Here is a 24,546-nt window from a genome sequence, read left to right on the forward strand (position 1 = left end):
ATGCACTGATGCACTTCCTATGACAGAAAGTATCAATTTGAAGGCGACAACTTACATTTGATGATGATCTCCATCGCATAAACTAGGTGTTTTATTGATAAACATAGGCATCTGCCAAGAATAAGATAGATAGCACATAATTTTGGACAGAAAATGGTACTTATTTTACATGTACTCGGACTTTATAATAATTTTATACACAAATACTATCTAGCTAATTGACTTTTCTGCAATTGATTCTGACCTCTCCTTTGCTTCCTGTGAGAGGCTTGATTTTGCCCATTTTAACCATAGCCCGGGCAAAGTCCCTGAAAAATACTGTAGTGTCGGTAGAATATTTTTTAACCAGAGAATCAGCAGAAGTGCCATTATAGAGCTCCTGATCTGAATGAAGAAGACCCTTTTTATTCAACAAATTCCTAAAATACTGAATATCAAAATGGGTCGAGGTTCGGACGTCAAGGGGCGCAAGCTTGTTGTCATTGCCGCTTACTGGGCAATTGCGCTGCAGTGACTTGGCGAAGGAGGAATCAATGCTGCTCTCAGTATATATGCGTGGTCTGAATGATATACATCTAGCCCGGCCAATGGTGTGTGAACCTGCCACCCAAGGTGAGTTGCTTTATCCAAATCAGTGCGTGGGATAATCATATTTCAGCCTATTTTCTTTTTTCTTTTGTAGTTTTCATGGCTTTCTTGACAGTTGTTCTTGTTGTCCATACAGAAACTAATAAATTACCTGAAAGAGCTACCATGTTCTTAAATGAGAGTCCCTGTACAGCGAAGCTTGAGACGAGAGCACTTAGGTTGGAAGCAGGTGAAGGGATAAACGTGTTGGCGGCAGTCATGTTAGCAGTAACTGAATCTCTTCTTCCCAGCCCAACTTTCCAAGAAGGACCACCTAACTGCAAAAGAAAAAACATCCCCGGCCCTCATGATCAAATTATATCAATTTCTTAAACAAAGTTGCTAAACGAACACATGATGCTTTAATTTAATGGAGCTTACACAAACAGTGGAGTCTCGAGCAGCCAGAGCAAGAATATCAGCACAGGACACCACTCCAGGGCATGCCTTCTCTAGCTTGGCTTTGATGTCATCAACTACATTGAATCCTCTAAGCGAGTTTTTGTTGGGGTTTGCTGTCTTCTCTCCTACAAAGCTGCCCGTATCATCCAACAGTACTGATGCGTCACAGCCCTGATGGATAATTTTATAAAATCCAACCATCCATATTCAAAGTGACTAAACATGAAGTCAAATGACCAATATATATATATTAAGTGCTAGCTTGCTAGGAAAGCTATACTCACATTTACAAAGCAATCATGGAAATGCAAGCGGAGTAAAGAAGCCCCAATACGTGTTTCCTTGTTTATGGCTGCTCTAACTTCTGCCTCAACAATGGATGAGGCTTTAGGGCATTTGCACGAGTAGTATTCTGGGGAAAGCTTGCCATCAGCTTTGCGAAATGCACTAAAAGCAACGAGGACAAGCAGCACAAGTAAGTTGGAAGCCATGCTACTCTTCTACACAAAAGCATTGCCTTATAACCACAAACTATGACAATGGCCGCTCAACCGACACGAAACCTTGGGGTACGTTCATTAATATGTTTTGGAAGCTTCCTTCTATATATATATATATATATATATTTTTAAATGTTTTTACATGACATAAACGTAAAAACTCAAAAAATAAAAATACAAGCTAGTGATCACCACAAGATGTCGACAAGCAGGATAATTATTGGATGTAAAAGTGAAGCTACAGTGACATCCCATGGGCCATGCTCCTCTTTAAGACTACTTTTTCAGTTTTTCCCCACTTTTACTTTGGCAATTAACGTTGATTTGATTTCTGCCAGCTGCCAACGTGACACATTCAAACACTTTTCCTTGTGCCATAAAGTGATAATGTATCATAGGAGACTCCATAGACCATAGTTCATAATTGTATGTCTTTATTTTCAGACCACATACAGCTAACATTATATGTCCTCTTGCACGAGGAAGGGTCCCTTCGGATGGAAATGTCCCTCTTGTTGTGAACCTTCAAAAGTTATTCGCCTTGTTCTTCTTTTTGTTTTCGATTTCCAAATGAAAATATTAATCAATAATTCAAAACTACAAGTAAATCATTGCATTATTGAATAGAAAAAAAAAGAAAAAAAAAATCATTGCATTATTTATCAATTATCAATTTGTAAAAATAACACCACTAATTTAGTAATTAAACTTAGGGGAAACTTCACTAAGGACTTTCAAACTTTCACCCATTTTGAAATACCCCCCTGAACTTTAAAATTTCTCAATTTAGTCCCTTGAACTTTCAATTGCTTTCAATTTGGACCTCTCCATCAGATTTTAAACATCACATGACGTTTATACCCCTGACTTTTGTATAAAATTTCAACTTCTAAAACGTTTTTTTATTTAAAAAAAAAAAACAAAAATCAGGGATATTTTGGTCTTTTTTGAAATTTTAACGGCTAAAATTAACGGAAGGGTCCAAATTGAAAGCAATTGAAAGTTCAAGAGACTAAATTGAGAGATTTTGAAGTTTAGGAGGTATTTCAAAACGAGTAAAAGTTTGGGGGTCCGTAATGAAGTTTCCCCTTAAAGTTATTCTAAATCTATATTTGAACTGTAAAAAAGCAATGCAAAATAGGGGTGATTTAGACATTTTGATTAAGTCTTGTTGCTGAATGCTGATTGGATATTGAATGAATGCATAAAAATGTACAGTTTCTCCTGACAATCTCTCTCTCTCTCTCTCTCTCTATATATATATATATATATATATATATATATATATATGTTACTTATTTTGTGTGTCTATATATATATCTATATATATATCATATATGTTACTTATTTTGTGTAATTTTCATTACTTTCATCAACATCAATGAGCACTAACGTAACATCTGCAATGCACAATTGCACATGGGACCAATTCACGTACTATTATGCATGTGTCTCAGTGTCTGTCTAGCCATTTCACTTTTGTCTTGATCATCAAAGTTAGACACGAAGGTCATGTTTAGGGTTTATTCCACACCTTTTTAAAGGCCAGACCAAGAGAATTATTATTATTGGTCTTTGCGGGATAACAAATTAACAACACTGATTTGATTTCCTTCATATGGTGCATCTCGTCCAGTGATAACACATTTGACGTTGTTTTATAATAACGGACACGAAATTCAGGAGATTGCTTTAAGTCACCTAACCCAAATAGCTTTTCAGAGGCTCAGGAGGCCTAGTTCCATCTCAAGTGGCTTAAGACTTTTGACCCCCAAGCCAACTTAAAAGCTCAACGAGGTTGGTCAGTTTTTCAAGCCCAAGCGTTAGTTGGGTTAGGTTGGGTTAGGCTTTTTAATTAGCCCACAGGCCCAGTCGCCCAAGTTTGCTTTGTTCTTAAGATCCTCAGCGCAACTGCAAAGAGGTTTAGCTATTTTCCCAGCTTAATGGGCCTATTTAGCCACCGTTCAGGCCCGAGTTGATTTTCCAAGTCCCATGCCCATGGGATTTCCTTTATTTGATTAAAAATCACTCTTGAATCTTTAGAACTTTCTCTTTATTTTTCCCTTCCAAGTTTTATTTGCAAATTGAATTATTCTCCTCTTCTCCGGTTTCTTGATTTTCCAACAATTCATATATATAATGAGCCATAACTAATTATTATCATGGAAATTGTCTTTCCTTGTGCAAATTAAAAGTGCTAAATAACCTTATCATAAAGTAAACTCAAAATAATTCATTTGACAAATCAGATTTTATTGTTCTAAATTTTAAAATTTATTTTATTGTAGCCATAATATATAATAAACAGTGTTTATTTTATTTGTAAATATTTTTAATTTTAAAAATCTACAGAAAATAAGCATCTTAATATTAATATTTAAAAAAAAAAGAAAAAAGAAAAAGAAAAAAGAAAAAGAAAAAAGTGTAACTCTTAAATTTATCACCTTATACTTCAAAATCTATCCGGCGGCCCTGACCTAGAATATAATACTTTAGTGGGCTGGTTAAGTTTTGGGGCATTGTGACTCAACATGTCCTTAAAGCCTATGAACATGGGAGGCCAGGACGCCATCTTTAGAAAAAGTTAAAGTAATTGTTTTGCAGCCACTGCAGGTGTATACCATTATGATCGATACTGCAGCACCATGCTCACAGTTGACCTATCACATTTTCACACCATTTTTAAATTCCCAGTTCTAGAATCTTTTCCTACAAAGTTACCTTGTCTTTCACATTAGGTTATTGAAGGTTGCTTGTTTTAAGTGACTTCTCTTATTAGCCACTTATTAAAAAAGAAAAAAAGAAAAAAAAAAACTTAGTACAATTGCTGATTTCAGATAAAGATTCCAAAAGTATGTGAATTTGATCTTATATGCCCTTATTGGTTGCCAGTGAGTCACATTACATGTTGTGGGGGTTTGCTTGGTGCGTAGGCTAGCTTCTCCTTCTAGTACCAACTAGGAGAAAGTAATTTCAACGAAGAAATTCTCATTATTAGCTTGGGATTGGCTAGTTTTAGTCAATATCAATTCCATTAATGCTAATAGGTCACCCCTCTTGTCAGCATTCTTGCAAGTTGCAATGCAGCTCAACATGACAACTCGTTGTCAACCATAAATATTGAAGGTTCGATAGCAAATCTATGGCGAGTGGAGTGCAAGAGTTATCTTCTATACTATATATCTACTGTTTTTGTCTCTCCCTAGCTAATCCCATAAAAGAACAACAGCGACTTTGTTAACCACCGAGACAGACCAAATTAATTCTGGGTCAATGATGCTTGATCAAGGCCATTAAAACTACGGGTAACAATTCGTGTTCGAGCATCAAGTTTGAGTCAACCTATTTAACTAAACGGGTTAGACCCATCAGTCATAACTTGCTAATTCTGTGTTTGGTTCATGTCAGTTTGTAAGTTATGTCAAAACTTGTTAATCGTAAATGTCTTTTGTTGGGTTCGAGTTGTGTCGAATCATGAGTATTGAATTATGTTAAAAATTACCAATTGTATGTATATACCATCTCAATCTGCTATATATAATGATGGGCTTAATAAGCATATTTAATGAAACAGTAGAAGATAGTGATGAGTTTGGTTTATGTAAATTCTTGTTTGGGGTTTGTTCTGTGAACTTGAACATTTATGAGAGAAAGAGTAGGCTTGTCATGACTTGCCCCCCCACCCCACATAATGTGTACGCAGAGCAGTGATAGGCAGGCTGTCCTAATAAATAATTCAGCCACCCTCATAGGGCATCGTTTTGAAGCTTGGAAGCTAATCAGAATCTAAAATGGTGGTGGTGGGGCTTTATACATATATAGGGTAGAATCAATGGAGGCATCAAAACCTAGGTGCTTTCAGTCTCTTTCTTTCTGGCCACTAATAAGAGGGAATCCAAACAAACCTTAGTTTCGGAACCCATCCCCTAGAGTGTGACATGTGTTGCTGTTGCTGTTGCCATTTGCCCTCGATGCCATGCAACAACTAATTAGCAGTATCCCAAGCCTCCTTTCACGTTGGAATAGCCTGTTTTTGTCCAAATATCATCCCCTTCCTTGGGGGGCGCAAGGGGTGGCAGAATTTGGCAAAATTCCTGACGTTAACAGTTTTTAGACTATATATTTTTTGGACGGCAATCAAAAAACTTGAAAATCAACATATATTTAATTTTATTATATAGCCGATGGAGGTAAAAGTGGAATTACACGTTAAACGAAAATGTGATGGTCCAAGATAATATTGACCATACAAAGCTTCATCATTACCATTGTGTTGTACGCTTGGGGGATTATAGGTAAGCTGTGACTTCATGCCCACGTACAAAAGCAAGGATTGGACACAGTCGTTTGCACCTTCGTCACATTGGCATTTCATCGAGCACATGGATTCTATTTTCGTTGAAGATTCGAAAAAGATCAGTATCCCACGTACATTCAAACCCAGGATGATTCGTCCATGTCTAGGATCAGAAAGCAATTACCCAATTGCTTCTCCACTGCATTGTGGTCCATTGCCCTTCCCTTTAAAGGGACAAAAATTCAATATACTGCCTCTGTATCACAAAAGATTCTAAGAGACGCAAAAAAAAAACCCAAGAATCTATTTTCTTAAAAAAAAAAAAAAAAGAAAAAAAAAAAGGGGAAAATATTAGTTCTTTTCTTAACTAATTCCAAAAATATTTCAAACCAGTCCATGAAATCGAAATTCTACAAGAAAAATATTACAAAAATTTTTTAGGGTAAAAAAAAAAAATTGTACCATTAATTTTGATTCTTAATCGATCTGCATATACTGGAAAGCAATTAGTTCCCATGAGTGTTGAATGAAGCAAAGACCATCGTACCAACTGGGGCAGGATATATGCAGTCTCAATATGACCATTCAATGTGTCTTATAGCAAACAAAAGTCCTGCTTCTTCGTACCAACTGGCCTCCACAACCACACGTTTCTCTGCAAGATACCTCTAAATTTTACCCTATGCACACAAAACTCCCCCCATCGTGTGGAAAATATCCTCCAAACAGACTGGATGCTATATGTTTAATGGTGAATTTGCTAATCTCTTAATAGTTATTTTAAATATTTAATGAAAATAAAAAGTGAATACTTGAATTTAAACCATTAATTATCGTAAAAGTTGAAGTAGTATTTCTAAAGGTATTTGAAGATAGTGGTAGGTAGTGGCGGCTTGAAATACAAATGGTTGCTAATCAACCGGGAAATGGAGTAATTATTTGAAAAAATTAAGTATAGTCAACCACATAAATATTTGATTATTTTGAAAATAGAGGTGAAACTTCAACTCTAAAAGGATCGTGTGGGCATTCCATATATGTTGGGCCAGCAAAAGTACGAAGGCGGCAACAGCCGATAGTGCGGTCGGTGCAAGTGGGTTCATAATACAACTGTAGCCGGCTTCCGGCCCCATTTCTGAGTTTAAACATGATTGGTGGATATATGTTAGTTGCACTGCTCGCATAGGTGGTGCCCCTGCTATTTTGTTTCTTATAAAATAATTTGTTGTAAACTAACTCAGTATCCTAACAGAACTCTATGGTTAAGATTGAAAGGTCTGATATGTTTAATGAGTAAGACAGGAAGAAAGAAAATCTGGAGAGTAAAATCTTTGTCATTATCCAAAGAGGGAGAAGAATCCACACACGATGCTTCCAGAATATATAAATTTTGTTCAAAACTTGAAATCTGGACCATTAATTTTTTTTTTTTCCCGTATATCCAATTAAAGAAAAAAAAAAAAAGACCCTTTATTTCTTCGGCTTTACTTACTCTCCAAACTTTATAGAAGGAATGTCTAGAACTTCTGCGAAGATATTTATATATCGTGGCTAATATTATTTTGGCAAGAAAAAGACAATCTGAAAATGACAGGTTTTTTCTAACCAATAGGGACCTTTTGCAAGTTGCAAATGATGATAGAGAGAGTTCCTTATAATATTGTGGCCAGATTGTTTTATCTTCACAGATTATTGTGAGAAGATTGGTGCTATATTAACTAAGCACTTGTGACAAAAAAAAAAAAAAGGTTTATTATTATTATTATTATTAAATTTTAATCCAATATCAATTTAAGAGTCACACAATAATTATAATAAATTGTTTCTCTAATTTTGAAGCCGAACGAGCCAAATTAAGGTCTTTAAATATTGTGTGGGTGTGTGTTTGGAACTCTCACAAGAAAATAATATAAGTAAGGATCCCAAGTATGGCAATTTGTTTCTCGGATACCTATTCTTAGCAAGAACAGGATTTTATTCCACCAAGAAGAACAAAACTTTTTCTGCGGATAACGTTGTAAAGACAGTCGTAAAACCATCATGTTTATCTCTTCATAAAATAGTCAAAAAGCAGCTTATGCATTATTCCTAGGCATATGTTTGCGTGCTAAGTGAATGAGTTTTTGGTAGTGTTGATATTTAAGTATAATACTATATAAGTTAATTTTAATATAATTCATTTGATTAAACATATCAAACCCTTTAATCTTAACCCACTAATTTTATGTTGAATTCGTGTCAGATTCTCAGATTATATTAAAAATTATCAGAGTTAATTAAAATTGAATTGGATTCCCTTCAATCCTCCTCAAAGTAGAGAGGCTCCCAATTAGATTCACACCTTTTCGAGTTAGTACTCAAGTGCTGGGGCAAGAAAGCACCTGCTGGAATAGGAGGCTCATCAAAGACATGTCACATGCAACTCCCTTAATTACCGGCCGATTCTAAGGGATATGGAAAATTATCGGAATTTCCGATCCAGTAAAATTAGCTCATAGGTTGTTTTCACTCATAGGTTGTTTTTTTTTTTGAAACATATCATATTTATTCATTGATAAAAGTTGCGAGCCTAAAGCTCTTACAAACAGAACAAAAAACTCTAAAGTAAATCATAGCCGAAGCTAAAGATACAGTCATCAACAACAGACCAAATCAACCAAAACACAGCATCCGCTAACCTATGACTAAATATCAAGTTTAAAACTCAGATCTGCATCAAACAAATATCATCTAATGCATAGGTAGCGCTTATTCCTCAGCCTTGAGAGCAAAATCCCCAAGCCGATACTTATTTCTCGGCCTTGAGAGCAAAACCCCCAAGCCGATACTTATTCCTCGACCTTGAGAGCAAAGCTCATTGGTTGTTAGTGTTGGAATATAAACACGCAGGAGTGAGTAGAAATATAAGACGCTAGTAAATTAACTTAACTTGATCTAAAATCATGGTAGTTAATTGATCATCACTACTAATTAAGTGAAGGTTCGAGTACATACATTCCTGATCTCTAGCGTGTGGCGGTACTGGGAGTCCTATAATAGCTTTAGTTTGAGTTGTTTTGTGAAAGAGTAATATTAGAAATTACATTTATATTTTATTATTATTTCATCTTGATAATATGACCGTGTCAATTAGCTTTTAAATTAATGACGGATTGTCACTGCCTTGTTAGCAAGACGAGATAATAATAAAATAAAAATATAGTTTCTAACAATAATTTTAGAGCACTGTCATATCTGCAAAGTGAGATAGTTTTATGCTAAAAGTATATATGGCACAAAAAATAATGTTAAAATTTTTATCGCACAACTATTTCACCTAGCGTCAGCAGCCTTTTGTTCACATTATGAGCTACTCTTGTTGTTCACTCTCAAACACAGTGGACAATATCTACTAATTACTAATTAGTATTAAATTCATTGGGTATCTTATCTTAAATTAAGCATGGGAATATTATACCTTTTAATATAAGCAGAGGATGATTTTGTGACAGCTTTGCATTCTTATAACTATATAAGGAGATCGACCGCCTCACACTATCCTAACTAGTCTTTTCTCTTTCACTTACTTCTCCCACTTCCTTCAAACTTCAAATGGAAGCCAAAGGTTACACCCAAGATGGCACTGTTGATCTTCGTGGCCGCCCCATACTTGCATCAAAAACTGGGAAATGGAAAGCCTGTTCTTTCCTTGTTGGTAATTAATCATCATCTCATTTCTTTTCTTTTGCTTCTTTTTTGCCCTTATGCACACACAAACTTCTGCTGGAAACTAAACAGGCTCCCAGCAATATTATACTTGTACCAAATTGTCTCATAAGTTTCTTTATGATGTTGAATCTTTTATATGCACAGGCTATGAAGCATTTGAGAGGATGGCGTTTTATGGGGTACAGTCAAACTTAGTGAATTACTTGACAACCCAACTTCATCAAGACACAGTTTCATCAGTAAGGAATGTGAATAACTGGTCAGGATCAGTGTGGATTACACCAATTCTTGGTGCTTACATAGCAGATTCTTACATTGGTCGGTTTTGGACTTTCACTGTCTCATCTCTCATATACGTCATGGTAAATGATGATTTATCCAATTAAGAACTTTGTTTGTAGACATATTTCAATGTTTAATCTTTACCATTTGCATTATTTTAAGTACTATCTTCATCTTCCAAGCAAAATGCTTAGGTTTACCTTACCTACTCTTGAAGGCCAATAACTTTCATTTTTTGTTCGTGGGACCATCAAAATGCTAGTTTGATTAACATATGGCTACCTGCATGATATAGAAGTTTGTAGTAGTCCAGAGGCTTATCATTCATGCATGCTAGGCCCGAAGAGGAGTAGTTATCCCATCAATTTACAATAAATATTGAGAAAATATTCTGTTTAAATGCTTAAATTGATGAAAAATGAACTTCAACTGATTGATAGGAACCTAAATTTTGACTTCATCATGAGCAGAAGCTAGCGCCGACTAAGATTTTGTTTGTTATAGAAATAATTAAACTGATCATAATGTAGCATATATCTCAACAGGGAATGGTGCTTCTGACAACAGTAGTTTCACTCAAAAGCTTGAAGCCATCATGCACAAATGGAGTCTGCAACAAGGCCTCTGCTTCACAAATTTCCTTCTTCTACTTATCTCTCTACACTATAGCAATCGGGTCGGGTGGAACAAAACCCAATATATCCACCTTTGGGGCAGACCAGTTTGATGATTACAACCCCCATGAGAAAGAGCTCAAGGTTTCCTTCTTCAACTGGTGGATGTTCAGCTCTTTCTTAGGTGCTTTAATTGCCACCATTGGCCTTGTTTACATTCAAGAGAATTTGGGATGGGGTTTAGGCTACGGTATCCCCACAATTGGCCTTCTCCTCTCCATTTTCGTTTTCTACATAGGAACCCCATTCTACAGGCACAAAGTTCGGAAGAGCAAAAGCCCTGCAAGGGACTTGATTCGAGTGCCTATTACTGCCTTCAAAAATAGGATGCTTCAACTACCAAACAACCCCTCGCAGCTTTATGAGTTTGACCTGCAGCATTACAGCAGCAGCGGAAAGAGGCAGGTCCATCACACCTCTATGTTCAGGTCAGCACTCTAAATTTTTGCTGCTCCTGTTTTAGCTTTTTAAGATTATATATATATATATATATAGAACTGGCATAATTGCATGGATACATGGGGCGTCATGAATGCTCTGAATTTTTGACGTGCAAATAACAACACTCAGTTATTTATTCTAACCCTTTTAAGGGCTTTAACTTGTTAATTTTGTGTTGCGTTTGTAAATTATGTCAAAAATTGTCGACCCTACTTTCCTAATGCGCACGCGCAGCTAGGCACACAAAGATAAAATGAATACCTTTGCCAAGCTGACAAATAATTATGAGATGGAACCATGGCCGTGGTCACTTAGACTAGAGAACTACCCCACAATCGTTTAAAGCCTTGGTGCCAAGACAAGTACTGCATTATTATCAGGAAATCTACTATTCCAAGGAAAAGGGTGGCGATCTATGGATTTTGCTGGCCATTCATTTCCAAAATTCTCTCCATGTGCACTGTTCACACTACTCCCTTTGCACCTCTTTAGTGAATGGTCACAATCTTTCAGTCAAGTCGTTTCTGATGCATGGAGGCAGCGCCTAAGTGCACACCCCCACCATGGTCTCGAATTCAAACAAAATAATGCAAATGAAACGCAACTATTGGTGGGGACCTTTACAACTCATAATAGCATTTGAAAAAAAAAAAGAAGCATAATAAAACTGGTAGCTATACTCAGGGGAGGTGAACCAGAGGGAAGGGCGGCCCTCGTCCCTTACAATATGATTTCTATTTGACTACTCGTAAATTTAAAGAAAAGTGGGGTCAATATTGAAGGCAATTTTGAACTATTTCATTCCCAGGTTCCTGGACAGGGCTGCGATAAAAGAAGGTAGGTTGGATTCCTCCACACCACCATGCACAGTGACTCAGGTAGAAGGAGCCAAGCTGGTTTTGGGAATGATCCTGATATGGCTTGTCACGCTAATTCCCAGCACAATTTGGGCACAAATCAACACTCTTTTTGTCAAACAAGGCACCACCTTGGACCGAAGCCTAAGCCCCACCTTCCGGATTCCAGCAGCCTCACTCGGCAGCTTCGTTACTCTCTCAATGCTCCTCACCGTGCCTATGTACGACCGCTACTTCGTGCCCCTCATGCGCCGCAGAACCGGAAACTCCAGGGGAATCACTCTGCTTCAAAGGCTCGGCGTCGGATTTGTCATCCAAGTCATGGCCATCGGAGTTGCTTATGCTGTGGAAGTCCGGCGGATGCACGTCATAAGATTGAACCATATAGTAGATCCTAAGGAAATTGTCCCCATGAGCATATTTTGGCTGTTGCCTCAATACGTTCTCCTCGGCATCGCCGACGTGTTCAATGCAATTGGGTTGCTGGAATTCTTCTACGATCAGTCTCCAGAAGACATGCAGAGTCTTGGGACAACGTTCTTCACAAGTGGGATTGGCTTCGGCAATTTCTTGAACAGCTTTCTGGTGACAATGGTGGATAAAATTACAGGAAGGAATGGAGGGAAGAGCTGGATAGGCGATAATTTGAATGACTCTCACTTGGATTACTACTATGGCTTCCTTTTGGTCATCTCTATCCTTAACATCGGAGCCTTTCTGTGGGCATCAAGTAAATATATTTACAAGCAGGAGATCATTGAAGTCAAGGAGGGTCTTCAAATGGAGGCCAAACCCTTGGACACGTCTCCTCTAAGCTTACAAGTATAATTCTGTTTGTTTGCAGGGCCTCCCTTAAATAAAGAGTAATGCTATATACTCAATTGGTACCTCACTCTCATACAACCAATCTAATGTGGCAATACTCGTAAGCTTTTGGATCAGTCTTTATTAAAAAGGAAAAAAAAAAAAACAAATCTAAAGGTTGATTGAAGGCCACACTGTTTCATCGTCTTAATTGTATAAAAATGAGATGAAAGTTGAGTATTTAGCATTACTCTTAGATAAACTATTTGTGTGATTTTTAAGAGGCCTTTTTTTTTTTTTAATCTTTGTAGACGTTGTAAATCAATAAAACAATTCAATTGTCAAAATAATCTGGAACAAGTCCTTATTTCTATGCTAGGGAGTAAAATTCTCTCGAACTATCACCTGGTTGTTAATGTCTTCTTCTAACTTTGAATTGCATTAATGGCCTCTTCAAATTATTAAAATTGTTAATATTTCCCACAACAGTATTCATGAGTTGGAACTTTCACTCCATAATTTTTTGAAATCTTTGAAATCCCATATTTTTTTTAGTTCTTTTTTCGTGCGTAGATGGTAAAAGTTGTAGGTAAGACTTCATATAGGCTTCATAAAAATAAAAAGACGGTCGATCTCCACTGGGAATGTTGGGCCTTGGACCAAGCTATGCTTTTGAGGCCTTCAAAGAGCCGAATAAGTGTTGTGGCTGCAGCCCAATATTTGGTCACTGAGCAAATTTTTGGCTCACTAGTAATATAGCCCACTAGAGTTGGGCAAAAAATTTGTATACCCACACCACACGTATAGCTTTGTTTCTAGAATACTAGTTCTGTTGTACTTCAGTTCTTGTATGCATGTGAAAGACTTGGGGGGTTTGTTAATAGAGTAATATTATTTTAGTAAATGATTGTAATACAATTTGATGACATGGTAATAAAAAAATACTTGTAAAAAAAATAATTAATTTTTATTGTCATGTCATCCAAGTTATATAGTAGAGTAATCGTATAATAATTTACTAAATAACATTACTCTTGTTAATATGTTTTGGATAATTCATTTTTTTTTAGATTTGAAAAAAGTATTCTAATGTGAAATAAATAAAAAATATTTGTGTTTTAAGTTGTTTGTCACTGAATTTGTTTTAACAACATAAAACAAAAACAAACAATCACAAACACACCCAATTTGTATCTCATTTGAGAGATGAGCAATTAAAGGTATACAATATTGTTCCAATGTGAAAGAAAACAAAAACAACACATGAGTTGAGTTGTTTCTTAATGTTTGATGATAACAAATCTTTGAACAGGCCATAGTATATTTTATAAACGTTAAATCTGGCCTTATTTGTTAATCATAAAATCTATTTTAAATTGAAGCATATATCCATTCAAACCAACTTAGTCAATTGCATGTTTTTCAATGCCAAATGATGCATTGAACCCCCAACCTCATGCATATTCATTTGAGAGATGAGCAATTTTTTTTTTTCTAAGCAAATTACAAACAAAGGGAAGGGTTATTATATAGATGGTCTTTTTCACTATTGATCCTAATAGAGGAGATCAAAGATGGGGTAGTATTGAAAACACTTCCAAACACAAGGTTAGTAGCGGTCCACATGATGAGATGGTGCGCACAAAAATTTTCACTTCTTGAAACTTTTGTAGCATTCCAATCTTGAAAATGCTAGAATTTCAATTATATGTTAGAGATGATAGGAACAAATGACAAGTATGAGAGAAGAGATCGAGAGCTAATTGATAGCCATAATTGTAACCAAAGAGTTCCCTTCTAGCGTTAATTTAGAGTAGCCATCGGAATGATCGAGCAAGGTCCACTCCCATTAAAGCTGTCATAGAGAGATGAGCAATTGAAGATATGCAACACGGATCCAGATTTTCATTGATTTGCTGTTCGGATTGTTAGTGTAAAAGAGTCTCTAACTCTCTATAGAACCCATATGCACTAATAAATTGACAAGTTGTCTGAAACTTGCTCGAACAGGTAAACCCATAAAATTTTTCGCATTTATTATTTAAATTGCTAGTAATTCAAAAGAAAAAAAAAATTGTTGAAAATTTATATTCTATATACAGTGGGTCGTATAAGACCCGTCAGTATTAATTAAGTTAGGGGAGTTTGGTAAGACTTTGGAGCTTTTGGCGTTACCAGCCAATATGAAGTAGTCTGCCCAATTAATAATTCATTATTTTATAGACAATTTTTTTTTTTTCTAATTTATTTTATAGACAATTGGGTCAACTGCAAGTCTGCAAGGTATGATCTTGTTGTTGTGATGGCAGAGTTATTATTTGAAATTGAAAATGTCGTTCATGAAGCTTCCATGCATCTTTCTATGGCCAACAACATTCTTTAATAAGTTCACACAACAGAGCATGAAATGGAAGATCATCCATGTCAACAATTTCTGCAGCAGCTTACCTGCCAAAAAGATATCTCCGCCCATTTATTTGACTTTTCTAATTTTCTGGAGCTAGCTTTTACATGAGAATGAATAGGAAATATATAAATTGGAAAGTCAGAACTTAATCTAACAAAATTTGTTTAAATTTAAGACAATGTATATATATATATATATATATATATATATATGATATTATTGTTAGACTATTATTTAATAATTAATTAATCTTTTCTTACCCATTTAAGATTTTGGGTCCGTCCTGAAAAGACCGGCACGACGTTGAATATTTCCATAATTCATCAATTTCTTGTGTTTCATTAATTGCCAAAAGAAAAGACATGAACATGGGAGCCCCATCAAGATTCCAATTAACAGGATTTCCCTTAATTTGGCTGTCTAATCCATCTTAAATTAGGTATGAAAGAAAATTTTTTCCTCCAATTCTAGAAAATTAAAGCAAGAAATGAAAGGAAATTTTGGCCCGAAGTGCTCCGATCGACCAAACAAGTCCCGCACCTTAAGCTGGTCAAGACATCTCAATCTCAATCTACTTTCAGTTTCTGTCCAAATTTTATTATATTTGAAAGAGAAAATTTTGGAGAATCCATCCACTCCAAACACAAGGCAATAAATGGAGACAGTTTGTGAAGCTCGTGGACGTCAAATCAAATTAGTTATCTAAAGGATTGTATTCCAAGGGTAAGTACACAATTTCTTCTCATAATCATAAAGAGAGTTAGGTGATGCTTAGACTCTTAGGTGATGCTTAGACTCTGGAAAAGTCGCCTTCTTTTCCACAAAGGAAATTAATTTACGTCGCTTTCTTTCTATATCGTTGCATGAGATTGGGGAACTGGGCCGGTTCTACCGGCCGTTGCCCAGTCAAAGACGGCAATGTTAAAATAAAGTTGACTCAATGCTTTTTTTATTTACATTGTTTTGCCAAATCCCTTGATCTTAATTTGTTGAATATACAATTTGGTGAGCGTAAAATATTAATTAATTTGAAAATGTGTTTAGTCAAAAAAAAAAAAAAAAAAAAACTTCACAATGAGTAAAATCGTTTATACTTTTCATCTACGTAACTCATTTTTTACCGCTCTCCAGACAAGGCATACTATCCAAACATGTCTCGAGTTGCCCAAAACACATATCCGGTAATATTAAAAAAAAAAAAAAAAAAAGTAATATTATTGAGTAGACTGTTATATATATGACTATCATACAATTGAGATGACATAACTAGCTATAAAAATTTGCTTTTATTTGTCTTTTTCTTTTTTTAATTTTTTGTAAGTGTTGATTTAATTAATGACTAATTTTTACTTCTACATCATCAAATTGTATCACAATCGTATAACCATGCATTACTCTAAAGTAAAAGTAAATTTTATGGACCTGTGGTATGATAATTGACAGGAATTATTAAAGATTATCTTCAATTCGGCTGCTTGGAAGTGATGTGCAGGCATGAATATCATATGCATAACGAAAAAGATGTTGCATGCTTTTTCAACAACATCGCTCTAGAAGATCTCTTACTGATCAACTACTTTAATTGACTTGAAATATAGCCATGCAGTAGGATGAAATCAGACTTTTTTATTGGGACCAAAATATGAATGAGATCGACCTTAATTAAATTTAATTTTGATAGGGTCAAGTTTAATTTTTAAGGTGTAAGGAAAAGAAAAGAGATATAGACAGCATAATGGAGCTGGTTGCAAATATTGACTAGTAACAGATATACATCGGTGTCTCATCCAATCATTTAAGAAATAAAAAGATGATTCACATAAAAATAAATAAATAAATAAAAAGATGGTTAAATCTTGAATAGAAGTAATTTATTATGGCATGAGTCATTTGCAAATGACTCAACTACTTCACACAACTTTCACCAATGGCCGGGATGGCTTGTTGCTTAATTAGTTAATTAGACATCACATCAGGTTTTCTCAATCAGTGGCCGATCGCCTCTCTCTCTCAAGGTATACTTTCTTGAGTAATATTAGGGAACATCTTTTTATCCTCGACCCTAAAGTTGATGTGGCTTTCAAAATCACCATTGGATCAAAATTCAAGTATGATTCATCTAAAATTTAATGATGATTTTAAAAGTTACATCAACTTTAAGAGGATAAAAAGATGATAAAAAGATGGTCCATAACATTACTTTACTTTCTTAAAAAGAAAATGATAGATTTCTAATTATTTTACAATTTTGGACATATTTTAGTGAATTACGATGTTTCTCTAACCACATTCTTACACGTGTCAAAAGTTGGTACTGTTACTCATTCGGCTAGGATGTAAATCTTCTATACATGCATGTGATGATACTCTATATATATAGTCTTAACCATCAATCATTTTTTTGGTCTATTCCATAAGAGAAAATGTTATAAAGATGGTCTTAATTTCTCGCTCATTCATTTGAATAGAAGAAAAAATGATAAACTAATTGAAAATGCTTTTAAACACAAAGCGTGAGTAGCCCACTTAATTAACAAATTAGTTCAAAACTTTCAATGTTTGAAGAGAAAAAGTAAGTAAAAATATAAATCAGCTATAATGTTGGGAAAATTCCAATCAGCAAAGAGACTGGGGCTGGTGATCATGGCCAAAATGATAGTTAGAGGATGATCACCTCAATAACCAGACAAGAGGGGGCAAATGATTCCTCTCACCATCTAAATTTTAATGAGCCGAACTTTTAAAGTAGAGTGGCTTTCACTTGACCGCTATAAATTATGGAAATCCAACATAAATTATTTAACAAAACTTAATTAACCAAACAATGCGTAAGTAGGGGCGAGTCTTTCGATTGATTGGGAGCTATAGGTTGTTTGCAATTAATTTGATTAGAGGTTGCTTACTAGATTTCTTTTTTAACATTATTGGCCCTTTTAAAATCAGATTGGATTTACTTTAGGGAAGCTATCGCAGGATTACAATAGATTTGATGGGATTGTGTGAAAAGAATCTTTTGTCCAACTATTCAACGATTTAGCTTCTGTACTGCAAAAAACAACTACAGATCGAACACGTAACAACTTGACCGCTCCTAGCTAGGATAGAAACCGCGTTTGTTTGATACTCGTACAATGAATTTACCAAACAAATTAAAGGTACTAAAGTTGTACTACTTCAATTAAAAGTGAAAAAAACATGGAAATACTTTTGTAGATCTATCACAGGCATGCATGCATGTTCTTCTTGTTCAAATCAAATTATACAGTAAAGATTCTCTAATGGGACCTCAGTTTTGACAATTAGTGTTGCAATCACTAAACAAATTGAATAATTATCTCTTAATTAACAAAAAATTGTTACCGGCGGCCACCCCAAGTCTTTGCGACACTTATTCAAAAGCACAAAATGTCAAAAACGGGTTCTCATTAATGATTTAATTATCTCTATCTTTGATTTTTCACTTCCTATGTTTTTTCCTCTAATTATGCGATTCCCATGCATTAAGAGTCTACGTGTTAGGTGACCTGTCGAGCCTCATCACCTCGAGAAGCTGTTTATATAAAGCCCACTTCATTACATCTTCTTCGCAGTACTACTACACAACAATCATATTGCTGACGTATATATACACAATTCCTGCTGTTACAACAATGGCCGCTTCCTCTTCTTCTTTCGTAGCCGTACTCACTTTGGCTTTCTTTTTGGCCTTTTCTGGGAGCGTCAATGCTCAACTTTCCACTAATTACTATTCGAAATCTTGTCCAAAGCTCTTTTCCACTGTGAAATCCACCGTGCAATCCGCAATATCAAAGGAAGCCCGCATGGGGGCTTCTCTCCTCCGCTTGTTTTTCCACGACTGCTTTGTCAATGTAACTTTTCTTTTCCTTTCTTTTCTCTTTGAATGTTTCCAGAGTGAATTTTTTGGACCTTAATTATATAACTTATATATCTATACTACATGAATCATGATGATCATAGGGATGTGACGGCTCCATTCTCCTGGATGACACATCCAACTTCATTGGTGAGAAGAATGCAGCTCCCAATCGGAACTCTGCCAGAGGATTCGATGTCATTGACAATATCAAGTCGGCAGTGGAGAATGTGTGTCCGGGTGTGGTCTCATGTGCTGATATAGTTGCTATTGCCGCTCGAGATTCCGCTGTCACCGTAAGTTCTTAATACCACGAGATTAACTGTTCAAGTAATCACTTAATTAACATATATATAATTGTGGGCAAAGTCGTGGATTGATTAGTCATGATATGTAGTTGAGAAATTGACATGTTTTTTTGTTTTCTTTCTTTCTCATTTTTTTGGTTTTGTTGTAATTTTGCAGCTTGGAGGACCCAATTGGAATGTGAAACTTGGAAGAAGAGACGCTAGGACTGCAAGCCAAGCTGCAGCCAATACCAGCATTCCACCACCAACTTCTAACCTAAACCAACTCGTCTCTAGCTTTAGTAAAGTGGGGCTTTCCACTCGGGACATGGTTGCTCTATCTGGTTTGATCTCTCTCTTATTATCTTAAAAAGTAATTTTGTCTTTCCATTTTTGACTTAGGAATATTAATTTGGCTAATTCAAATCATGTCTTTTTTGTGATAATTCTAGGGGCCCACACAATTGGCCAAGCCAGGTGCACAAGCTTCAGAGCTCGCATATACAATGAGACCAACATCGACAGCTCGTTTGCTCAAACAAGACGATCAAATTGTCCGAGGACGACCGGGTCAGGGGACAACAATTTGGCACCTCTTGATATTCAAACCCCCACAGGCTTCGACAATAACTACTACAAGAACCTCCTCCAAAAGAAAGGACTTCTCCACTCCGACCAACAATTGTTCAATGGTGGTTCCACCGACTCGATAGTGCGTAGCTACAGCAATAGTCAGACTAATTTCAATTCTGATTTTGTGGCTGCAATCATCAAGATGGGAGATAACAAACCACTCACTGGATCACAGGGAGAGATTAGAAAGAACTGTAGGAAAAGAAACTAAGAGTTTTTTTTTTTTTTTTTAAATTATCGTTGGATTCAGAATAAACTGTCTAGCAGTTTTGCTTTAAGCATATATTATGTGCTATATTGTGATCAGGGGCGGAACTATGTACTCACACGCCTTCGGTCCATATATAGCCTCCTGAATTTTTCAAGTTGTCTTTAAATTTTATACTTTTTATAATATGAACCCTTTAAAATTAGTTTTTGCTTCTGATTATGTTAGTAGAAAGTTACACTGATGTGATCAATTGTGGGATTGAAAATGAAATTTGGTACTTTTCCTCATAATTTATATATATGGAGATCAAGTCTTTAGGCCTACAGACACTTCTCATTGTATTGTATGTCAAAGTAGCTCGCACTATATATTTGAGAGGTTTATATATATATATATATATATATATATATAATTGAATTTAAAAAATGAAAAATATAACATTCTATATATCACTATATCTAGCATATATAAATCCTTAACATACTCATGGGTCTATTTAAATGCTCTTAAAAAGAAAGTTATCAAAGAAAAATTTAAAGTGTAAACCAAACTAGGACATTAATCCTAAATGCTCAATCTACAACTAATTAAAAGGTTAGACTAATGAAAATGGAACTAAACAGTAACTAACCAAATGCATAACATGCTAATATTGGTACTAAAAATGAGATTAAGCTAAAGGTTTACCTCTCATTGAAGACAACCCACAAAAGAATTCATTCTCTCTCCTAAACTCACTCTCTCTCTCTCTCACACACACACTATAGGGTTTACTCAGCAGTGGCTAAAAATGGAGCTTAAGGGCGTAAAGGTGATATTTATTAAATTCTCCTAGACTATCATCGAATGTTCACTATCAATTATTTAGGATTCAACTTCGAACGATTACAAGAAATTCTTAAAAGTCCAAAATTTCAAATCCAACCACTTTGGAACAAATCCTGATTAATGTCTTATTCTGTTTCATTAAGAGGGGTGTTACACTCACCAACCAAACAAAACCCCAAGTTTTAACTCATTGGAAAGATAGCCGGCCTTCAAGAGACCCACATGCAATCAAGCGTCAAGGTCATTTTTAATAGGACACAACACAAATTTTCTTCAAATAGGTTTGGAGAAAAAAATTTGCGATCTATTTTAATAAATGCAAAGTGTCCTCCAACATGTGAGAGACATATATTTTTTTTAACATTCTCAATAATCATTGATTACCATTAATTCTACTAATCTCTAAGAACTCAAATATTGATTTTCAAGAAACTCAAATATATTAAATGACACTTAACATTTATTAGAGTGATCATTTCCTCCAAAATAATTTTTTTAAAAAAATTGTGTTCTATAGAAAATTTGGGAGAATTGCACCCACTACAAACGCAAGGCAATAAATGAACACGGCTTTCAGTACAGAGACGAGTTGTACGTGAAGCTCGTGGACATGGCGGAAAATAAGTTATCTTATCAATTCATTTCAAGTATTCCAAGGATACGTACACAATTTCTTAAAGACAGTTAGGTGATGCTTAGACTTTGTGGTGGAAAAGTATATATGATTGCTTCAAAACGAAACATCACCTTAACTATTCATGTCGGCTATACAACCATTGGCCAGTCAAATATAATGGAAATGTAAAAAGAAGAAATTTGACTCAATCTTTTTTATTTACATTGTTTTCCCATATCCCATCACTTCATGAGTACATGCTACGACCATATCTTTGTTGGTCGGATATAAAGATTCCGATTCGTGTTATATGTTGATTATATAATTTAATCTTAATATATTTAATTAAATGGGTTAAATGACATTTTAACCTTAACTCATTAATTTTATGTAATTTGTGTACACTTAATCCTATATGAGATTATTGTTCCTAATTAACACCGATAATATAAAATAAAAGTAAATATTTAAGTTTATGGACTTGTGGTGTGGTATTTGACAGGGTGATACTTAATTAGAAGTGATGTGGAGGAATGAATATGAGATACATGCATAACGAAATTAAAAGATGCTGCATGCCTATTCAACGACAGCATAGTACTGGAAGATCTCTTACTGATGAACTACTCGATCTAATTGACTTGAAATATAGACATCATATATAACGGAGGTTGCAAATATTGACTATTAACAGATATACATCATAACATCAATGTCTCCACTCCACTCATTTTAAAGAGAAAAAATGGTTAATTCTTGAATATTAGTTATTTATATATAATGGAACAAATCTTTTGCAAATTACTCAAATACTTCATCTGACTAGCTAGTCACCAGTCACCAGTCACCACTGGGATGGCTTGTTGCTTAATTAGTCAGACATCAGCATCAGGTTTTCTTAGTGTGCATTACTTGGGATGCAATCCTTGTTAATACCTTTAAAGTGGGTGTGCATGATTCGTTGGATTAAGATCCCCTACAATTTCTTTAAAATTATAGAGTTTTAAATTACATAATTTATATCATCAGGCATTAAAACGGTTGAAAAACGCTACCTATTAAAAATGTGACATGTTATCGAGGTAATTAAAAAGAATTTTCCTCAATAAAAACTTCCTTCTTCATTTTTGTAGAGATGTTTATTCTTCATGAAATCAAAAGATAATTTTTTGCGCAGTTTTTTTACAAAATCGGGAGCAAGAACTTGATAAAAATATATTCAATTTTTAACTGTAATATACTACATTTTTAATATGTGGCATTTTCCAATCTTTCGATTTCTAAGAATAAGCAAAATTACGTAATTTAAGAATCTACCATTTTTAATAAATTGTAAGAAATCCTAATTTTGGTTCGTCCCACTCTATAAAAAAATACAATTTGGAAATAGCCGAACTATTATCAAAGCTATCTAGAGTAGTTTGGCCACCTGACAAACACCAAGCCACGGTAGCCAGTAGCCACCCTCTTTATTTTCTTTTCTTTTTCCTTTTATAAATTTATTGTTAGAATATTATGAGCCCTTCATTTTGAATGAAGGGCCCAGATCAAATTTACCAAAACAAAGGTACTAAAGTTGTACTTTCAAAAGTCAAATATCTTTATGAAGTGAAAAAGTACTGTGTTCGGGAACTATCGCTTCTCCTTATTTTTATTTCTCCCAAAAAGAGTTAACCTTTTTTCTTTTTCTTTTTTTTTTTTCTTTTTTTTTTTTTCTATTTCCAATCAATATTTTTTTCTTTTTCTCTCACAATAAATTTAAATTTTTTCTCTCCTTTATATTGCATCAATTACTTCTTATTATTATTCAAGTAAAATTATTTGCAAAACTTTTTGTAGATATATTCCATGCATGTTATAGTACTTGTTGAAACCAAATTATATATATACAGTAAAGATTCTCTAATGGCACAGTTTTGAAAAATTGTGTTGCAGACCTTAAGTCTTTGCGACACTTTTTCTAAAGCACAAGAACACGCGTACGTTCTTGAAATATCTATCTTTGATTTTTCTTCACTTTGTTTTTCCTTCAAATTTCAATTATGAGACTCCAAATTTCCACATATACAATGACACCAACATCGACAGTTGATTAGTTTGCTAAAACAAGGCAATCAAATTGTCCGAAAGAGGAGAGGGGACAACAATTTGGCACCTCTTGATATTCAAACCGCCACAGGTTTTGACAATAACTACTACCTCCAGAAGAGGGGACGTCTCCACTCTGACCAACAATTGTTCAATGGTGGTTCCACGGACTCGATAGTGCGTATCTACAGCAATAGTCAAAGCGGTTTCTATTCTGATTTTGTGGCTGCACTGATCAAGATGGGACTCATGGGAGATATCAAGCCACTCACTGGATCAAAGGGAGAGATTAGAAAAAACTGTAGGAAGATTAACTAAGTTTTTTTTTTTTTTTTCCTTGGACTGCGAATAAATTGTTTGGCAGTGTTAAGAATATTTTATTCTCTAGTTTATTTCCTTTCAATTCTAGGGTTTATTTCATTTCCTTAGTTTACTAAGTTTACTACTCATATATATATATATATATATAAGAGTTAATCTCTCTCTCTCTCTTCTCTCTCTCATTTATCTCTTTTATATTTTATTCTTCAGTATACATATTCAATATGGTATATGACTATACGAGAGTTACTTTCTTGTGCCTTCAACGCCCTTCACGTTCTTCAGGCGTCCTATATGTGCTTTATGACTGTCTCATAATTCCAGTAGTCCACACGCTACATCATGCCTCTAAAGTTGTTGCCCGTCTCTTCCACGCCTTCATCACAGTTCAACGGATCCGTTGACCAAGTCAACTGGATCCAGGCCTAAGCGATCCCAATCTTCAGCCTGTCAATCAAGTTTGTTGGGTTAGACCCGGTCCATCCAGACTAATTAGGCTAAACGGCTCTATTCATAAATCAGCCCATTAGGCCCAATCCACAACGCGCTCCAGCCGGTTCAGCCCCGTTTTCAGAGAAGGATGAGATCTACAATATGTGATTGTGATTGTGATTGTGATCTTTAATTGTGTAGAGCCTGCACAATGAATTTACCAAACAAATTAATGCAGGTGCGCTAGCTAAAGTTGT

General features: G+C 35.1%; 3 protein-coding genes across 3 annotated transcripts; 2 read left to right on the top strand and 1 right to left on the bottom strand.

The window, feature by feature from the left end:
• LOC132186724 (peroxidase P7-like) lies at positions 1 to 1,587 on the bottom strand. Its single transcript, XM_059600750.1, has 4 exons — positions 1,314 to 1,587; positions 1,009 to 1,200; positions 740 to 905; positions 1 to 600 (listed from the first exon to the last, which is right to left on the bottom strand). The coding sequence occupies exons 1-4, from the start codon at positions 1,518 to 1,520 to the stop codon at positions 215 to 217; spliced, it is 951 nt and encodes a 316-aa protein (XP_059456733.1). The 5' UTR covers positions 1,521 to 1,587; the 3' UTR covers positions 1 to 214.
• Positions 1,588 to 9,385: 7,798 nt separating this feature from the next.
• On the top strand, positions 9,386 to 12,965 carry LOC132186888 (protein NRT1/ PTR FAMILY 5.1). Its single transcript, XM_059601001.1, has 4 exons — positions 9,386 to 9,520; positions 9,679 to 9,896; positions 10,362 to 10,918; positions 11,740 to 12,965. The coding sequence occupies exons 1-4, from the start codon at positions 9,418 to 9,420 to the stop codon at positions 12,614 to 12,616; spliced, it is 1,755 nt and encodes a 584-aa protein (XP_059456984.1). The 5' UTR covers positions 9,386 to 9,417; the 3' UTR covers positions 12,617 to 12,965.
• A 5,628-nt stretch (positions 12,966 to 18,593) lies between these two features.
• LOC132186851 (peroxidase P7-like) lies at positions 18,594 to 20,218 on the top strand. The gene is made up of 4 exons (XM_059600950.1): positions 18,594 to 18,868; positions 18,978 to 19,169; positions 19,339 to 19,504; positions 19,613 to 20,218. The coding sequence occupies exons 1-4, from the start codon at positions 18,650 to 18,652 to the stop codon at positions 20,002 to 20,004; spliced, it is 969 nt and encodes a 322-aa protein (XP_059456933.1). The 5' UTR covers positions 18,594 to 18,649; the 3' UTR covers positions 20,005 to 20,218.
• The last annotated feature ends 4,328 nt before the right edge of the window (positions 20,219 to 24,546 follow it).

This window comes from Corylus avellana, chromosome ca7, assembly GCF_901000735.1.
Source record: "Corylus avellana chromosome ca7, CavTom2PMs-1.0".
NCBI classification, from domain to species: Eukaryota; Viridiplantae; Streptophyta; class Magnoliopsida; order Fagales; family Betulaceae; genus Corylus; species Corylus avellana.

Excerpts from the sequence above, each read along its gene's own strand:
- LOC132186851 (XM_059600950.1), top strand. The coding sequence starts at position 18,650 with ATGGCCGCTTCCTCTTCTTCTTTCGTAGCCGTACTCACTTTGGCTTTC. Across the intron at positions 19,170-19,338 it reads CTCGAGATTCCGCTGTCACC|CTTGGAGGACCCAATTGGAA; the intron begins GTAAGTTCTTAA and ends GTAATTTTGCAG. Across the intron at positions 19,505-19,612 it reads GGACATGGTTGCTCTATCTG|GGGCCCACACAATTGGCCAA; the intron begins GTTTGATCTCTC and ends TGATAATTCTAG.
- LOC132186724 (XM_059600750.1), bottom strand. The coding sequence starts at position 1,520 with ATGGCTTCCAACTTACTTGTGCTGCTTGTCCTCGTTGCTTTTAGTGCA. Across the intron at positions 906-1,008 it reads CTCGAGACTCCACTGTTTGT|TTAGGTGGTCCTTCTTGGAA; the intron begins GTAAGCTCCATT and ends TTTCTTTTGCAG. Across the intron at positions 601-739 it reads GAACATGGTAGCTCTTTCAG|GTTCACACACCATTGGCCGG; the intron begins GTAATTTATTAG and ends CTTGGGTGGCAG.
- LOC132186888 (XM_059601001.1), top strand. The coding sequence starts at position 9,418 with ATGGAAGCCAAAGGTTACACCCAAGATGGCACTGTTGATCTTCGTGGC. Across the intron at positions 9,521-9,678 it reads AGCCTGTTCTTTCCTTGTTG|GCTATGAAGCATTTGAGAGG; the intron begins GTAATTAATCAT and ends TTATATGCACAG. Across the intron at positions 9,897-10,361 it reads CATCTCTCATATACGTCATG|GGAATGGTGCTTCTGACAAC; the intron begins GTAAATGATGAT and ends ATATCTCAACAG.